Source organism: Grus americana, chromosome 27 (genome assembly GCF_028858705.1).
Source record: "Grus americana isolate bGruAme1 chromosome 27, bGruAme1.mat, whole genome shotgun sequence".
Taxonomy (NCBI): domain Eukaryota; kingdom Metazoa; phylum Chordata; class Aves; order Gruiformes; family Gruidae; genus Grus; species Grus americana.
In genome coordinates, this window is record NC_072878.1 from 2751736 (window position 1) to 2768413 (window position 16678).

At 53.9% G+C, this 16678-nt stretch overlaps 1 protein-coding gene across 1 annotated transcript; it reads left to right on the plus strand.

Moving 5' to 3' along the window:
* Nucleotides 1-3306: 3306 nt before the first annotated feature.
* Nucleotides 3307-4242, plus strand: LOC129197005 (olfactory receptor 14A16-like). Its single transcript, XM_054804972.1, has one exon. The coding sequence runs from the start codon at nucleotides 3307-3309 to the stop codon at nucleotides 4240-4242; it is 936 nt and encodes a 311-aa protein (XP_054660947.1).
* The last annotated feature ends 12436 nt before the right edge of the window (nucleotides 4243-16678 follow it).

The window sequence follows — 16678 nt, forward strand, 5'->3', positions numbered from 1 at the left end:
GAAGAACCCTAAACCTCTCAGGCATGCATTTGTAAGGTTGACCTTATCAGTACGAGAGGCTGAGAGAGGTGGGGTTGTTCAATGGTGAGAAGAGAGGGCTTTGGGAAGAACTGAAAATGGCCCATATACCACTACCAAGAGGTCATCAGCAAGACAAATCCAGGCTTTTCCCTGTTGTATGTGAGGAAAAATTGTTTAGCCATGAAGAGAGTGAAGCACTGGAGCAGATTGGCCAGTGATGTTGTGCTGTGTCAGTCCCTGGAAGATTTCAAAGCCAACATGAAGAAATCCCTGAGCAACCTGGTGTGACCTGATAGCTGCCCTTGCTGTGTGATGCACATTGGCCTCGAGACCTCCTAGGGTCCCTTCCCAGCACGAATGACTGCCCATTTCCTTCCACCACAGGTCTTCCCTTCTCCATGGTAAGGAAAGCACTCAGGTTCCCCATGACCATGAGGAAAGTCAGACTAAGTTTGGTCAGGTCATCTGTGTCATTCCTGTCCCAAACCACTCACTGCTGCTCAGATGCAGAGCTGCATGGCAGGTACCCCCAAAACAGCCTTGATCTAGTGTTCTGCTTCACCTTCTATTTCCTTTCTCCCTCTTCTCTTCCCTTTGATCCTTCTTGTACCCTCTCACACTAACAGCCCACCTCTGTTCACTCTTTCCTCACTGGCCCTGGCTTGCTGGCTTTGAAGCTGTTTCTGAGATGGTCACCATGGATAATCCTACGCTGGAAGGAAATTGCATTAAAGTAGCACCACCTTCTACTATTTGTATTACCCTGCAACTCCCCATGCTGTTACCTTGTGAGGGACACCACCATCACGGTGACCATCTGCACACAAATATTGAGCTTCAGTCTGGGGGACCTTGAGAAACTCTGGGATTTAGAGAACAGAAACCTCTTGAAATGTTACAAGGAGAAGTGGCCAGTCCTGCGCTGGGGGGTAGAATAAGCCTGGACCAGTGTGTCCCTCTGTGGGGCTTCCTGTTCTAGACAAGTGGGGAGGAATGGAGAGAGTCCCGAGGAGGATGGCCAATATAGGATGTGGGGCCTCAAGCACATGCCCTGTCTGGGGAGGCTGAAGGACCTGAGCTTCTTCAGGCTGCTGAAGCGAAGGCTCAGAGCACCACAGTCACACAACCTGCAGCTACTTGAAGGGTGGTGTCAAAGATGGTGGAGCTTTTCTTCATAATAGAAAAAAAAAAAAAGCAGGAAAAAGGAAGAGCACCTCAAAGTGTGGCTTGGGAGGCTGAGACAAGAAATGAGGAGAAGGAAATGTGACTCCAAGGGCAGTGCTGACATAAATAGGGTGCCCAGAGGGAGTCTGGACCAGCCCATGGCTTTCTCTTTCAAGGAACAGCCAGGGAGGATGGAGCGATATCAGTAAGGCTAGTGAGATATTGGGGTGAAATGGAAAAAAGGATTGGGTGTCTTCAAAGAAAGAGGTGCAGGTGTGGGACACTGTAGGGCAGGCTGTATTGGACACTGCTGAGGGCTGTGGCAAGGCTGAAAGTCCCCAACCACAGATGACCTCTGCATCACCATGGCTATGGCTATTGTCTCTGCAGTCAGGGCCTACCAGAAGGTGCCTTCAATTGATTCAGGAAGAACTCATGACCTCCTTGCTCCACCCAGAAGGGTCATGCCATAGTCCTGCTCCAGGCATTGCACATCCCCACATCCCACTGCCCCAGGAAGAGCCCTGAGCAACATGTGAGGGACAGGATCTCCCTTCCCAGGGGATGGGGGTCAGGGCTTGTCCATCTGGCTTCATTTAACACTTCCAAGTTTACTCAGCATCAGAGCCACCTTGCCATTGCCTTTGCCTACCTGTCATGATTGCTTCCAGTTTTCTGCTCTAATGAGCCCCTGGGGAGGCTTTGTCAGTGATGGCCCTCAGGGGGACCCATTAATGCTCCAAGAAACTGTGGAGTTTGCATCGGACTGACTTCTTGAGAGGTTTCATCAGCTTCCTCTCAGGGTCTGAGCTTCATGGACTCATCCCCAAACCCACCAGAGGGGTCATTAAAAGGCTGCCTTGGGCTGGTCCTCTGCTGCTGCTCTCCTGGGACAAAGGGAGCTCATGGCAAGCGGGCTGTGCTGCAGAGAGACATCTCTGGCCAGGAGCAGCTCCTCTGCAGAGCACAGCAGGGCTGAGGGCACTGGGAGAGGAGTGAGGCTGAGAGTGGGAGGATGCTGAGAGCTCAGGGAAGGAGAAATCTTCACAGCCCTCTACACAGTAAGTCTCTGGGTGCAGGCAAGTGCCACTGCGGTTCCTGAAGGGTTCTCCTCAAGCTGTCACAGGTCACAGCCTATAGGACCTTTCTCCGGTGCAGAAGGTAAGGGCATCCTCCAGCGCAGGGTTCCCTGCAGCACGGTCAGAGGGACAGAGCATGACGGCTGCCTTGTCCCGGGGTCGGCTGCAGGGTGTGAGGGTTGGTGTGCAGCCAGGGGTGCCCAGTTGTGTCCTTCAGAGCAGGGTCCCTGCAGCCCAGGGGCTGTGTGCCAGGGCAGGGACTCTGCCGCCTGCCAGGGTCAGCACTCAGCCTGCCCGGGGAGCTCCCCACAGCCCTGCAGGGAGAAGCTGTGGGTGGAAGGAGAGATCTCTAGCAGGGCAGGGTCCTTCTGATGTCAAGAGGGTGCTGCGTGGGTCAGGGCTGCTCACAGCTCCAGATCACTCCCAGCACATGTCCCAGGGGACTTCTCAAGAAGCACATCAAGGCAGGGGCTACCTGGAAGGAAAGGTGCTTTCCAGAGTCTGTGCTTTTCCAGTTTCTTGTGGTGGTGGTGCAGAAATATGGTCATGGAGCTCTCAGGGTAGCACCACAGTGCGAGACACTGACAGCATTACAGCCATTGGTCAACACCTCTTCAAGGAACCTGATAAAGTCCCTTCACTCACCTCAGCCTCCTCCTCAGGTGGGAAAGGGGTAACGGGAGCAAAATCAACAAAAGAAACCCCCACAGTTCTGTTCTGCACTCAGGTGAATGGGAGTGACAAGGGTCAAATCTCTTTTATATCACGGGTAGATTTAACCTGTGATCACTCCTGTTTCCTCTCTGCCTGTTGCTGCACAGCAGGACTGACTCCTCTGGAGCCCACAGAAGAGGCCCCCTGCTCTGCATTGCACCCTCAGCCAGCACAATCCAAGGATCATGCCAGGATCTGCGTGAAGACAGACAGAGGACACTTGTGGTGGCTTATTGTGATGAATGGTATAGGTTCTGCTCACAGGTGTCTGTCCTAACTCTTCACTGCGTTGCCCCCTTGGACAGGCCCTCGTGTGCAGAGGGAACAAATGTTTAATGACAGCTCCATGACCCAGTTCCTCCTCCTGGCATTCGCAGACACACGGGAGCTGCAGCTCTTGCACTTCTGGCTCTTCCTGGGCATCTACCTGGCTGCTCTCCTGGCCAATGGCCTCATCATCACTGCCATAGCCTGCGACCACCACCTCCACACCCCCATGTACTTCTTCCTCCTCAACCTCTCCCTCCTCGACCTGGGCTGCATCTCCACCACTGTCCCTAAAGCCATGGCCAATTCCCTCTGGGACACCAGGGCCATCTCCTACACAGGATGTGCTGCACAGGTCTTTCTCTTTGTTTTCTCAATTGCAGCAGAATATTTCCTTCTCACAGTCATGTCCTATGACCGCTATGTTGCCATCTGCCAACCCCTGCACTACGGGACCCTCCTGGGCAGCAGAGCTTGTGTCCACATGGCAGCAGCTGCCTGGGGCACTGGGTTTCTCTATGCTGTGCTGCACACGGCCAATACATTTTCTATACCACTCTGCCAGGGCAATGCCCTGAACCAGTTCTTCTGTGAAATCCCCCAGATCCTCAAGCTCGCCTGCTCACATTACTACCTCAGAGAAGCTGGGGTCCTTGTGGTTGGTGCCTGTGTATTCTTACTGTGTTTTGTGTTCATTGTGGTGTCCTATGTGCAGATCTTCAGGGCTGTGCTTAGGATCCCCTCTGAGCAGGGACGGCACAAAGCCTTTTCCACATGCTTCCCTCACCTGGCTGTGGTCTCCCTGTTCATCAGCACCTCATTTTTTGCCTACCTGAAGCCCCCCTCCACCTCGTCCCCATCCCTGGACCTGGTGGTGGCAGTTCTGTACTCGGTGGTGCCTCCATCAGCGAACCCCCTCATCTACAGCATGAGGAACCAGGAGCTCAAGGAGGCCCTGAGGAAACTAATCCAATGGACCTTGCACCACCAACAGTAATTTGTCTCGCCTTCTCTGCAGAGTGCCCAGAACATATTTTAGGCCTCTCCCTGTTTGTTTTTTTTTTGTGGTTTTTTGTTTTTTTTTTTTTTTCTCTGATAATCATACTTACAGGTAATTGCTTTGGTTCATAGCACTTCTCTTGAGGCTCTGTCCTGTTGTGTCTGATCCTTGAAGAACCATGTGTCACCTTTTGCCTTCCTAATAGCCTCTCTGCAAGAAAAGGGGATCTCCTGAGGGAGGTGCCTGCAGCCTGGGCTCTCCTTCATACAGTTGTGGCTAAGAACAAGCCAGAGGAATTGGACTTTCCAAGTCTCTTCCGCCTGGTTTTCTCCTTCTCTTTGGGGAAATAATCTCATGGTATCACTGTTAGACACCAAGCACTTAGATGAAGGCTCTCGTCTTGGTGTCCAGGGGCATTGGAAATGGTGAATGAGCTCCCAGTCACCTTCCTCAGGCTGTCACAGGTATGACGGGGCTGATGGCAGAGTGGAAAGGAATCTGGTGTGGTCAGGAGAGGATGGGGACACTGCAGGTACTCTGGGGTGGGAAGTGAATGGAGATTCAGAAGGCGAAAGACCCTGAGATGAAGTGCCCCCAGGGCAGAGCACTCACTCCAGGTACCCGCAAAGAAAGACTCTGCAGTGCTGTGGGAGTCCGTGAAGATGCAGCAGGCACAGGGCAGGAGAGTGGAGAGATGCAGGAGGGGCCTGAGGAGCCGCAGGGCCAGGACTCTGCTGGTGTCCTGGGGAGCAGGGCTGGCGGGGAGGCAGAGTGGGGCAAAGGCGGTCAGGGCTGGGGATCCCCTGCAGCGTCAATGCAGGAGAGGCCGAGAGGGAGTGGCCTGTGCTGGCACTTGGGGCCAGCTGCAGGCCTGGGGCCGATGGGGAGGCTGAGCCCCCCCTCTGCCTCCCAGCAGCTGCTGTGCCCTTCCGAGGGGCTGGGGCTGTGGGCTGAGTGCCCAGAGCTCTGCAGCAGCCCAGACTGCCAGCCCAGACTGGGCTGCTCTGCTGGGCTGCGCTGGGGAGAGGGCAGGGAAGGTGGGGGAGAGCCGGGGAGGGGATGGGCTGGACTGGAAAGTGCCTAGGACAGGAACAGCCTGACGTTATCAGAGCTCTGTGACCATCCAGGGGGAGGACCTGCTCCAGTGGGCCTGTGGAGCAGAGCCTGATCTCCTCGAGAAGGAAGCAAGTCATCACAGGTGCAGGAGAGAGGAGCTGCTCTGTGCCATGTTCCCTGGACACGCTGGGGAAGCTGCCCCAGGGCAATTGGGAGAAACCACCCCACGCATCATCCATTTCCCTCTCTGGCCATACACCCAGCCCTGGGAAGGGACCTTGGTTGTGGGGCCAGCTCCGTCCTCCTGCTGGGCTCAGTGCCTGTCCTGGGGCACGGCCAGCCCGGTGCCGGCTCTCTTCTGTCCCACACCCTGCAGATCCCACCGCACGGCTGACTGCTGACACCTGCATGGGACACGACCGAGGTTGTGCAGGGGCAGGTACTGGTGGGGGGCTGCCAAATGGAGGGCTGCTGTGGGTGGAGGCATGGAGGGCTGCCACGGGGACTGTGCTGCTGGAGATGTTTCCCCACCCCAAGAACGCACCCTGCTCTATCTAGTGCCTGCACTGCAGGGCCGGGGGGCCATGTTGGGCAGTAGGGCTTGGCCAGCCCAGCTGAGGAGGTCTCCTCTTCTTGCCCCACGCTCTTCAGACCACTGTCAGCCTATAGGCATTGCCACAGTGCCTCTGTGCTGGCTGCTGGGTGTCTCCATGTGCCCTGCTCTGAGCCCATGCAGGGACCTGCTGTGGGTGTCTCTGCTGGAGCTGGTCACCATGGCCTGCCTGCACAGTCCCAGGAGATCCTGGACAGGCTGCACTTGGCGATGGGCTGTGATGGTCCTCAGCCCACAGCAGGTTCTGAGCACCAGCCCAGGAATGCTTCCCTGGGGATGAGTGCCTCACGCTGTGCTGGCTGCACATGTGAGCCGTGGGGGATGTCCTCAGGCTATGGTTCTTCTGGGTACAAAAGGGGAACCATCGTCTCCCAAAGTGATTTCAGCTGGGTGGGAGCTGCCAGTGTTGCAGAAAGGCTGGCACACAGAAAGACTATTTGAAAAAGGACAATCATTTCATTGGGCTCTAGTCCAAACCCCTCCTCAGACAGCTCCTGATAGATCAGGTGCTCAGGGCCTTGTCTCAACAAATTTGGAATATCTCCACTGGCTGAGATCCCACCATCTCCCCCGGGCCCTGGCTCCAGTGTTTGGCTCTGAGGGCTTTCTCAAAACAGGGCAGCTCTCTCAGCCTCTCCTTGGACATAACATGCTCCAGGCCCCGACCACCCTTCTGGCCACTGCTGGAAAATCTCCACTCAGTCAGGGTCGGTCTGGCTGCTGCTGTGGACCAGAGGCTGGATCATGAGCTGTCCTGGTTTCAGCTGAGACAGAGTTAATTGTCTTCCCAGCAGCCAGTCTAGGGTTATGTTTGGGATTTGTGCTGGAAACAGTGTTGATAACATAGAGATGTTTTTGTTACACAGAGATGTTTTTGTTGTTGCTGAGCAGGGCTTACACAGTGTCAAGGCCTTTTCTGCTCCCCACACCGCCCCTCCAATGGATGGCTGGGGGTGCACAAGGAGTTGGGAGGGGACACAGCCGGGACAGCTGACCCCAACTGACCTAAGAGACATTCCATACCATATGACATCATGCTCAGCTTATAAAGGGCTTGGGGAAGAGGAAGGACAGGGGGGTGATGGCATTTGGAGTGATGGCGTTTGTCTTCCCAAGTCACCGTTACGCGTGATGGAGCCCTGCTTTCCCGGAGATGGCTGAACACCTGCCTGCCCATGGGAAGTGAGGAATGAATTCCTTGTCTTGCTTTGCTTGTGCACACGGCTTTTGCTTTACTTATTGAACTGTCTTTATCTCAGCTCACAGGTTTTCTCACTGTGACTCTGCCGACTCTCTCCCCCATCCCGCTGTGGGGGAGTGAGGAAGCGGCTGTGTGGTGCTCAGTTGCAGGTTGGGGTAAAACCATGACACAAGCTGACCTCATGAGTTGGAGAAATGCATTCACAGTGAATGCTGCTACACTGCCCTGATGGCTGAAGGCAACTCCCTGAACTGGAATTGTGTAAACTTACCCGTTGTCTCTCAGCGCATGCCAGAGAAATGGCTTGCAGCTTTGTAAAGCTATGAATAAGTGACAAAAGCCAGAACAAATCCACCTCAGTTAACTTCTTGTATAAAATTAGGATCTGTCAGAACAGAAATATGTTGGAGCTGTGCACTGTGGTGGACAAATCGTAGCAAGACTTGGCAAAATATTAAACTGCAATGGACTTCTCATTTAAACAGAAGGCTGATGGATGAATAGGTAGCATGCCATGTGTGCTCCTTTCTCTCTTAACAGCCCTTCTTGGCATATGCCTGGCAGTCTGCTACACTTGAGAGAGAAATAAGATTTTCATTCATTTCTCTTAAATTCCAAAAGGGGGACAGATTCTTTTGCACATAATCACTCTTTCAGTAAAACTCTCCAAGTGCCTTTTTCCTCAGCTTTGAAGTTGGGAGATCCAATTTTCAGTAATACATGCAGGCAACTGAAACATATCTAGTGTTGACTAGAAGAATTGGATATTAGCAATATCCGATAGATCCAACGGACATTGTCCTTGATGTCACTCGTTATCACCTCTGTCGGGAGAATGGGGCAGCGAAAGGCAGATGGTGGCCTTCTGTGCACTGGAAAGATCTCGAATGCTAGCAAGCTCTAAAAGCCATTCTTGTTTTGTGCAAATTTTCTCAAGCGCAGGTTGTACAATGCAATAGGGAAAAGATGTAGGAAGTTGCTGTTTTGATTTAGATGTAATGCAAAGCTATTAAACATAGGCTTTCCGTCTGTATTTGTTACGGAAATGATATCATAAGAAGGGAAATACTAATTATGAATATTTTTACTTGTGACGGGGAAGTTGACAATGCCTATGAACAAGGCAAGGCAAATTAGGTCAAGACCTCGTTACACTTGGAAGTAAACAGCCGTGCTGTGGAACGGCTAGGAGAGGCTATGTGACAATGTGGGTTCTTGGCATTGTCTTTAAGAAAGCCAAAAATGCAGGAAGCATTAACATTGATTTCACGTACGCTATACGGTCATTCACAGACAGAGGTAAGCCTGTATTTTCCTCTAGGCTTGTAGGGTTTAATTTTTTTTATTCTCATGGAAGTAGCTTCGCACAGTGAGTTGTGCTTCCCTCTGGTATTAGCTCTCAGCTCTTTCTATAGAGAGCAACAGAGAGAAGATGAGCTTTAAAAACAGACTATTTTGACACTTTGTCAAAGGAAGTCCATCTGGAACCAAAAGTGTGTGTGTACTACAGTCATACACCATATACCCTATGTGAAGTAACAGTTCTGCAGCTCATAGTAAACACACTCACGAAGGAGCTGTGTTTCATGAAGTGGACAGTCCGATGTGAAGCCAGGAGATGTCCATGTACTGCCTGTAGATACGCTTGTCCAAAACGCTTGTCAGTTGCTGCACTTTGCAAGTGGGAATCAACTGGGCCAGGCTCTAAATGAAGTTGGTGTTGCCTGTTGACAGTATTTTTGCAGAAAGAGTTCTGAACGGTGGACTCCTTTAAACGTTGGTTTGCACTGAGGAAGAGTTTATCCATGGTACCTGCCTGAGCTGTGCTCACACAACATGAGTAAATGCAGGAAGACCCCACCTTTTTAGCTCGTGCTTTGGCATATGAGAAAAGCCCAGGAAAATGCATCACAACTCTTGCCCGACTTTCAGGCCAGGTGGGGTGACTTCCTCCGACTTGCACTGATATCTGTACTGATGCTTGTCCTGTACAGGACATCCCGTGGCGCTGTGATTCAAAATTATGACAAAAAAAAGAGCTACAACACTAAATTTCGTATTAGTTTACAGGCAGGCTAATAACCTAAGCATACTAAAGGAAGGCATGAAGATTGAGGCAGCTCATGTGAAAAGAAAACATCTGCACCATTTTTTGCCTGCAGAAACCTGACAGAAAAGAAAGAAGGTATAATAAAAATGTGGCTCGTCTGGCAGTATTTTTTTTGCTTTTGTAATTACTTGAAGGCATCATTATTTTTTTTAGCTGTTGCATCAGCAAACCATGCCAGACGTTAGTCAAAATGCTAGTGGGCTTCAGTGCAAAAAGACTTCTTCCAATGGAAGCTGTCTGAACAGTTCCAGAGACACGGACTCCAGAACTCCATCTATTTCTTCTCTGTTCCAAAAGATCCCCAAATTGGACACTCCTACAGCAGAGATAGAAAGCTTAGCACCATAACCTTGGAACTGTGAAGCAGCTGCTTCTAACTGACTCACAAGGTGAGTGAGGTCGAGGATCTCTTGTTGGAATCTCTGTGGATCAGAAGCATGTGGAGGGCTCTCATGGCTTCAGGAACAAAAGGAACCCTGGATGGGGTGCTGGCACATCTTGTCTAGACGGAGCTTTTGCAAGGAAAGGTTGCACCAGAGAATCCCTGAGGTCCCTTCCAACCTGGTATTCAATGATTCTGTGATTCTGTCAATCCCCATCTTTATTCCTCCTGCTCCCCCTTCCCCTGCACATCGCTCAGGGGTTCACACAGCCCTATCGATTCCCGCATCCCTCCCAGGCCAGGGTCCCCCTGGATCACACTCTTGCAGAGTCCAGGCTGACCTTCCTGGAAGTGGTGCCTGTGCTTTCTCCATGGCCCACCAATTACTGTGAGCAGCGAGGCTGGGTTCTTCTCCTTGGCTCCATGTTTGCTCTGTCACGCCTGTGCCTTGGTAAATTTTGGGTTCTGCCTTCCGCTTTTTCTTTTTTTCTTCCAAAAAAAAGGAAACCCTTTTTTGGTTTCCCAGCTGACAGCTCCTGCCCCAACCCCACAGCCCAGGGACAGGCCACAGGATGATGCTGCCCATCAGCCCTGCTTGCGATCTGCTGCCCTGGAGACTCTCAGGTCCCCCCAGCCCCCTGGGAAATATTCCCCTGCAGGCGACCCTGCTGAAGACATGAAATCATAGAGAATCATTGAGGTTGGAAAAGACCCTTTCAGATCATCACATGCAGGGAAAAATGTGACAAAAAATGCAGGGTGAGGGAACAATTCCTAATGTAAAAGTTGGTAATTCAGTGCCTGCCTGGAGAGACAAAACCACAGCCGAGAGATAATGAACACAAAGTCCCACAAAGCTGGGCCACACATGGCGAGGCACAGGGAGAGGTCCATCCAGTGTCTGGAGCCCATGACCTGCCTTCCTGGTCTGTGATGGGGGGTGCCCCCAACAAGGGTGTGGGGCTGGGGGTCCAGGAAGGCACATGGGCCCAGCGTGGGGCTCTGAAATCTCCTGTGAAGCCAGGAGGGCTGAGTCCATGGGGCAGGGAACCACCACCCCTCCCAGAGCGGGGAGCTCCAGGCTGCCTCTCCGTGCTCCTCTCCTGCCCCGACACCCCGTTGTGCAATGTGGGGGATGGTGCTCACTGGAGCCCTGGTAAGAACCTGTTTCCCGCTGTGCCTCCAAAGCACCGCATGCCCCAAGGGCTGTCACCGTCTGCCCCTTGCCTCTCCCAGCCTCCTGGGGGGACACTCCAGTTTGCCCTAATCTGCCCTTATCTGGGGGCCACGTGGTGGGTGGGAAGGGGATCTCCTTTACAGAGACACCTCAGGCATCCGGGCTCCCTCAGCCGCTCTGCTCATGGCAGTGGTGCAGCCAGAGAGGACCCGGGGCACTGGCAGAGGAGAGGGGACATAGACAGGGACACACACCCCCCCAGAGCATAGCTTTGCTGAAGGGGTTTATTGATCATTAGAGGGAAATGGCCCAGGGCTCCCAGGGGGTAGGGGGGGGTCATCCAGGGATGTTCATCTCCTCCTGCCTCTGGAGGGGGACAGGACAGGGCTGTCACCACCAGTTCCAGTCCTGAAAGGCAGAGCCCAGAATGTGCCTGTAACAGACTCCCACCGTGACACCTGCCTTGGTGGCCTCCCCCCCGATTCTTACCCAGACACACTCAACCCTATCACCACCATTGTCAAGCTCTACATAGTCAAAGCACTCCCTAACATACAGGGCTACCCCACTGTCTCCCCACACATCAGTGGTTTAGACCCCAAAGCCTCCCTAAATCACTGGTTTAGACCCCAAAAGCTCCCTTAGTGGCTGTTTTTCAGCCCAGAAGTTTCTGAGGTGGATGTTTCTCACACTAAAAGCTCCCCAAGTGGGTGTGTCTGAGTGAAAAAGCTCCCTAAATGGGTGTTTCGGAGCCCAAAATCACCCTAAATGGGTGCCTCTGAGACCAAAGGCTCCCTAAATGGTTATTTCTGATTACAAAAAAATGGCTAGAAGCTCCTTAAATTTATGCTTCTGAGCAACAAAGTGCCTGATGTTGTGTTTCGGAGCCCCAGAGCTCCCTAAAAAGAAGATCAGGATGCCAGCACCTCCCAAACTGAGTGTTTCTGACCCCAAAGCTCTCTGAATGGGTTTCCTGAAGCCCAAAAGCTCACAAAATTGCTGTTTCTGAGCCCAGGAGCTGCCTAAATCAGTGCTTCAGAATGCAAAATGGCTTCAAGTGGCAGTTTCTCGGCCCCACAGCTCCCTAAGTGGCTGTTTCTCAGCCCAAAAGCTCCCTGGGCTTCAAAAATGTCCCAAAATAGCTGCATGTGAGCCCAAAATCTCCCTAAATGGTTATGTCTGATCACAAAAAACCCGTGCTGAATTACTGGCTTTAAGCCCCAAAGCTCCCTAAGTGGGTATTGCTGAGCCCAAAGTTACCTAAACTGCGCTATTGAATCCCCCTGCTTCTACAGTACTTTTGGGGGAACATTTGTGCTCCCGTATCCACGATAAAGTCGAGTGACTCTGCTTTCAGGGCCTTAAGGGAGATTAAAAGGTTGCTATTCTTTAAGGAGAGCCGGTCTTGGTTTAGGGACCCTGCTGGCTCCTCTATGGTCCCTGCCACACCTTTCCCTGCTCCTGATGTTGTCCATCCATTTTTCTCAGTTCCTGTCTCAGGGGACTGTAAGGACACTGTTCCTGCGGCTTAAGCAGCCCCTCCTTTCCCGCTCTTTCCTTGCTTTTCTGCTGGACTATCGCTGCTAATTGAGCATAGGGTACCCCATCGATTTGGCGTTGGGGCACCCCCAATTTTAAGGCTTATTGAAACAGTTCTTTACGAGACACTTGCCCAGAGCCCCGACGTGTTTTCATTTGTTGGGTGCTTCCCTGCAAAAATCCTCCAACTTTGAGTAAGGTAACAGCACATGTTAACAGGTCTGCCCGTGAACTTACTCAAGGAGGACCTCAAAAAGGCAGCATTACAGTTTTTAGCTCTGAGGGAGTTTCTCGCAAAAGTTGATTTACACCCTTATCGCTCGGAGCTGTCAACCATGGCTCAGGGAATCTCCCTGTCTGGGGAAGACGCAGACAGCCCAGCAGCCAATTTTTCTGAACAGATGCTTGCCGTGCCTCCCCACCCCACTCTTCCCCCACCTCGTTTTGTCTCCTTGTGGCCACCAGCTGGTTCCCAAGGCTGGGCCTGGCCAGAGGAGGGAGCAGAGGTGGGGTCTCTCACAGGGTGGAACTCTGCTCTCCTGGAAGCCAGGGCTGTGCTCTTGGCTTTTTGCCCTGCTCCCTCCCCTCCGCATCCTCAACTCTACCACCTCAGGGTCACTGCAGCCAAGGCTGCCGCTGCCTTTCAAATCCCCAACCACTTCTTCCTTGTTCACCAGTGCCAGGCCCAGCAGAGCACCTCTCCTCCTTCTTTCCTCCACCACCCCTGCCAGGAAATGTGCACTAGAAATCTCCTGGATCGCTCCATCCCTGCTGGATTTGTCCTTCCAGCAGGCACCAGAGTGGTTCAGGTCCCCCATGAGGACCAGAGCTGTGAACGTGAGGCTTCTCTCACTGGTTCTTTCTGTGCTGGTTTCCCGGGGAGAGCGCAAGCACCACCTGCATCGTCCTGCCTGTGTGTTGGGATGTGCATGTGTTCGCGCTGTGGGGTGTGCGTGGACTTTATTCCCTCCTGCCCCTGCGAGCAGTTCTGGGATCACCCGTGGGGTGTGTGTGTGCAATCCCTTTAGATGGATCCATCACCAGGAACAGACCAGCCGGTCCAGATGGGAACAGCTCCAGACCTCTTTATTTTGTCTTTAGAGGTGGATCTTGGCAGCTGAGAAGCCTCCAAGCCCCTTCGCTAACAGCCACCGCTCCCGGCACCTTCCCCTCTGCTGCGGTACCAGCATCTAGTTGTAGGGAGGAAGAAAGAAAAGCAAATGATTGTATGGACAGAGAGAAGGCAGAGAAATCCTGCAGGTGTAGCTCAGGCCACCCATGATGGCATCTGCTTGCGATGAAGCTTCAAGGTGTCACTTCAGTGGGAGAGGCCCCTGATGCCCAAGCCCAGGAGAAGGTCCCAGGTGCAGCTGGTCAGCCTGGGGCTGAGTCAGGTGGAGCTGAGACCTTGGATGTCCCATACAGGTGTCCGCCCTCGGGGCAAGGTGTCTTGGGGCAGGACTCTGCAAGGGAAGGACGTGCTCTCTGTGTGGAAAGGGGAGAGCCAGCCATCAGAGGGATCCCTCTGTCTTCAGACAGGACTTTTACATCCCACATGGAAAGCCAATTCTGGGTGCCCAGGCAGTGCCCCTTGGGTGTCAGGGAGGTCCAGCCCAAACCCACCCTCCAAAACCCGCTTCTGCCGCCCGAGGGGTGTCAGAGAAATGCCCTCTTTCCCCCCAGGGCTGCCCTCCGTGGAGAGATGGTCCCTGCAGCCGGAGGAAGCACCGTGCCTTTTTGGAGATAGTTACCAGGGGAGCTGCCTCTGCCGCTCTTGACGCCGCCTGTTGTTCTCAGCGACGTGCCTGAAAATGTTCCTCCGCGCTTGGTGCAGCTCCAGCCTGTTGAGGACCTGGACCGCTCGTGGGGAAAGGTGGCTGCAACAACAGGGAAACATCGTCCCTCAGCATCTGTCCTACGCAAGCCCCGGATGCAGGGACGGGGGACCTGGACATCTCTGCGGGGTCATGGCTGCTCAACTGCCCCAGGCTGTGTCCAGAGCCAGCGCACACTTACTCAGGCTGGAGTCTCTTCAGCTGGGCTGCTGCTGCCATCTCCTCTGCTGGGAGAGGGTTTTCTGCCCTCCTCCACCTCTCGTTGACCTCCTTTCTCCTGGGCTGGGCCAGAGGGTGGGGAATCCAAGGGCCTCCAGTGCCGAGTGCCTGCCAAGGAGGAGATGCTCTCAGCAAACCAGACGGCAGACAGAGGTGCCGTTCCCCAGAGGACCTCTTGAAAGGAGCCTGCAGCAGGACCTGGGAGCCGGCAGACTAAGCACCACGTGCCCGTCACCACGGCTGATGGCTGCTTTTGCCCCTCGGATCCTGCTGCCCATCTCTCCCCCACAGGGATGAGCAGGCAAACCCCTGCCCTGCAGCTGGGTGTCAGTCCTGCTCCAACCCCCTGGAGACCCCCGACACAGAGGGTTGCTGCTGCTCTCAGCAGTGTCAATCACTGCCCGTACCTGGGGTGGCTGGCGATCCTCCCCTGCAGCCCAGGCTTCCCACGCCGCCCATTCTGCCTTCGCTTGCTGTCGTCGCTCTTGCCACCGGGTCTTCACTTGCTCCCACTCTGCAGACAGCTGCCAGACCTCCTGGAGGGGACGGAAACGCAGCAGCAGGCAGGATTAGTCTCAGCTCCTGCAGCAGCTTCCTTCGGCTCTGACCCGTGGTGGTGCCCCTTGCCTCAGCCGGTCGGTTGGCAGCGCTTTGCCCCTACCAGGTCAGGGGTCATGGAGTCACGCCAACGCATGGCGAGCACGGCTGAGTGACCAAAGACCTCCACTGCCAAGCGCCTAGGAAGGACTTGGACATTTTCCATAGCCCCTGGCCAGAATAAAGTGTTTCATGGCAGCCTTAGTCTGGAGAAGAGGAGGCTGAGGGGAGACCTGATCGCTCTCTACAACTACCTCAAAGGAGGTTGTAGTGAGGTGGGTGTTGGTCTCCTCTCCCAGATAACAAGCGAGAGGACGAGAGGAAATGGCTTCAAGGTGTGTCAGGGCAGGTTTAGATTGGACATTAGGAAAAATTTCTTCACCCAAAGAGTGGTCAGGCATTGGAACAGGCTGCCCAGAGAGGTGGTGGAGTCCCCATCCCTGGACGTGTTCAAAAAACGTGTAGACGTGGCACTTTGGGACATGGTTTAGTGGACATGGTGGTGTTGGGTTGACGGTTGGACTTGATGATCTTAGAGGTCTTTTCCAACCTTAATGATTCTATGAGTCTATGAACCCCCGGGGCAATAACAGGCGAGAAGGGTGTGTAGCACCTTCCTTTTTGTGAAGAAGATCTGAAGGGGGTGACAGGCAGGTTACAAGGAACACACGCCAAGGGATCCTTTCAGATCGGCTCTCTGCACAAAGAGGCTTTAGCCGAGTCTCAGCGGCACGGTAGTTACAGCAAGGCACAGCACGTACCTGCAGCGCTCTCTTGCAGCCTTCGGAGGACGGGATTGCAGCGGTGGGCCTGGCTGGAGGAAATGGCTCCTGCCTGCCTGCCTCCTTCGTCTTGGGGGAGCTGCCTGGACATGGCGGGAGCACGCTGCAAAGAGACACCAGGTGGAGTCGGCATGAGCACGGGGCAATTTGGTCTCCCACTTTCATCGGGTATCAAAGCTCCCCAGGCTGGCAGAAGAAGCGGGGGAGGTGGGGCCGTTTCCCATGGCAAGGGGGAGCCTTTCCTGAGCCCCATCGGACGGATGGGAGAGGACTGCACCTCAGGTCTGTTGTAAGGGCAAGCAAAGTGATGTGGGGAGCACTCAACGTCCGCCACCTTCCCCACTACGGGGCCTGCGATGGGGCAAAGAAGCTCATACAAAGCATGGGGCCTGTGCCAGGGACCTTCCCGAGTCCCTACAGCCAGTGTCCAAACGGGATGTCTCTCCTACATGGGTGCAAGGACCCCTTTCATCTCTTCCCACAAGGGTCTCACCTGGCAGAAGTCTTCTTCTCCATGTCTGGCTGCCTTGTGCCTGGCCCCTGCCTTGGCAGTACGGGCAGGGAGAGCTTCACGCGCCTCTGCAGCAGCTTGTCAGGACACCCCTGGGAAGCTGGGAAAGAAGGAAGCTCTTCAGAGCAGCCCCATGGGGAGTGCGTTTTAACGGGGCTGCGGTCACCCAGTGTGGGGCAGGGCCCACCTGGACAGCGGGACCTGTTCCCGTACCTCTGCTGATCCTGTGTTTTCCTGCAGCCTTCTTGTGCCAGGTGGAGAACGCCTTGGCCACCGATCTGCTGATCACAATGAACTCAAACCTGGAAAGCAAATGGGGACACAGGCTTGAAGAAGGGTGACCCCTGCCCTCTGCAGCTCCCCAGCACTAATCCTCCTGACTGTCGTGCGAGGCTGTGTTGGGTTTTGTGT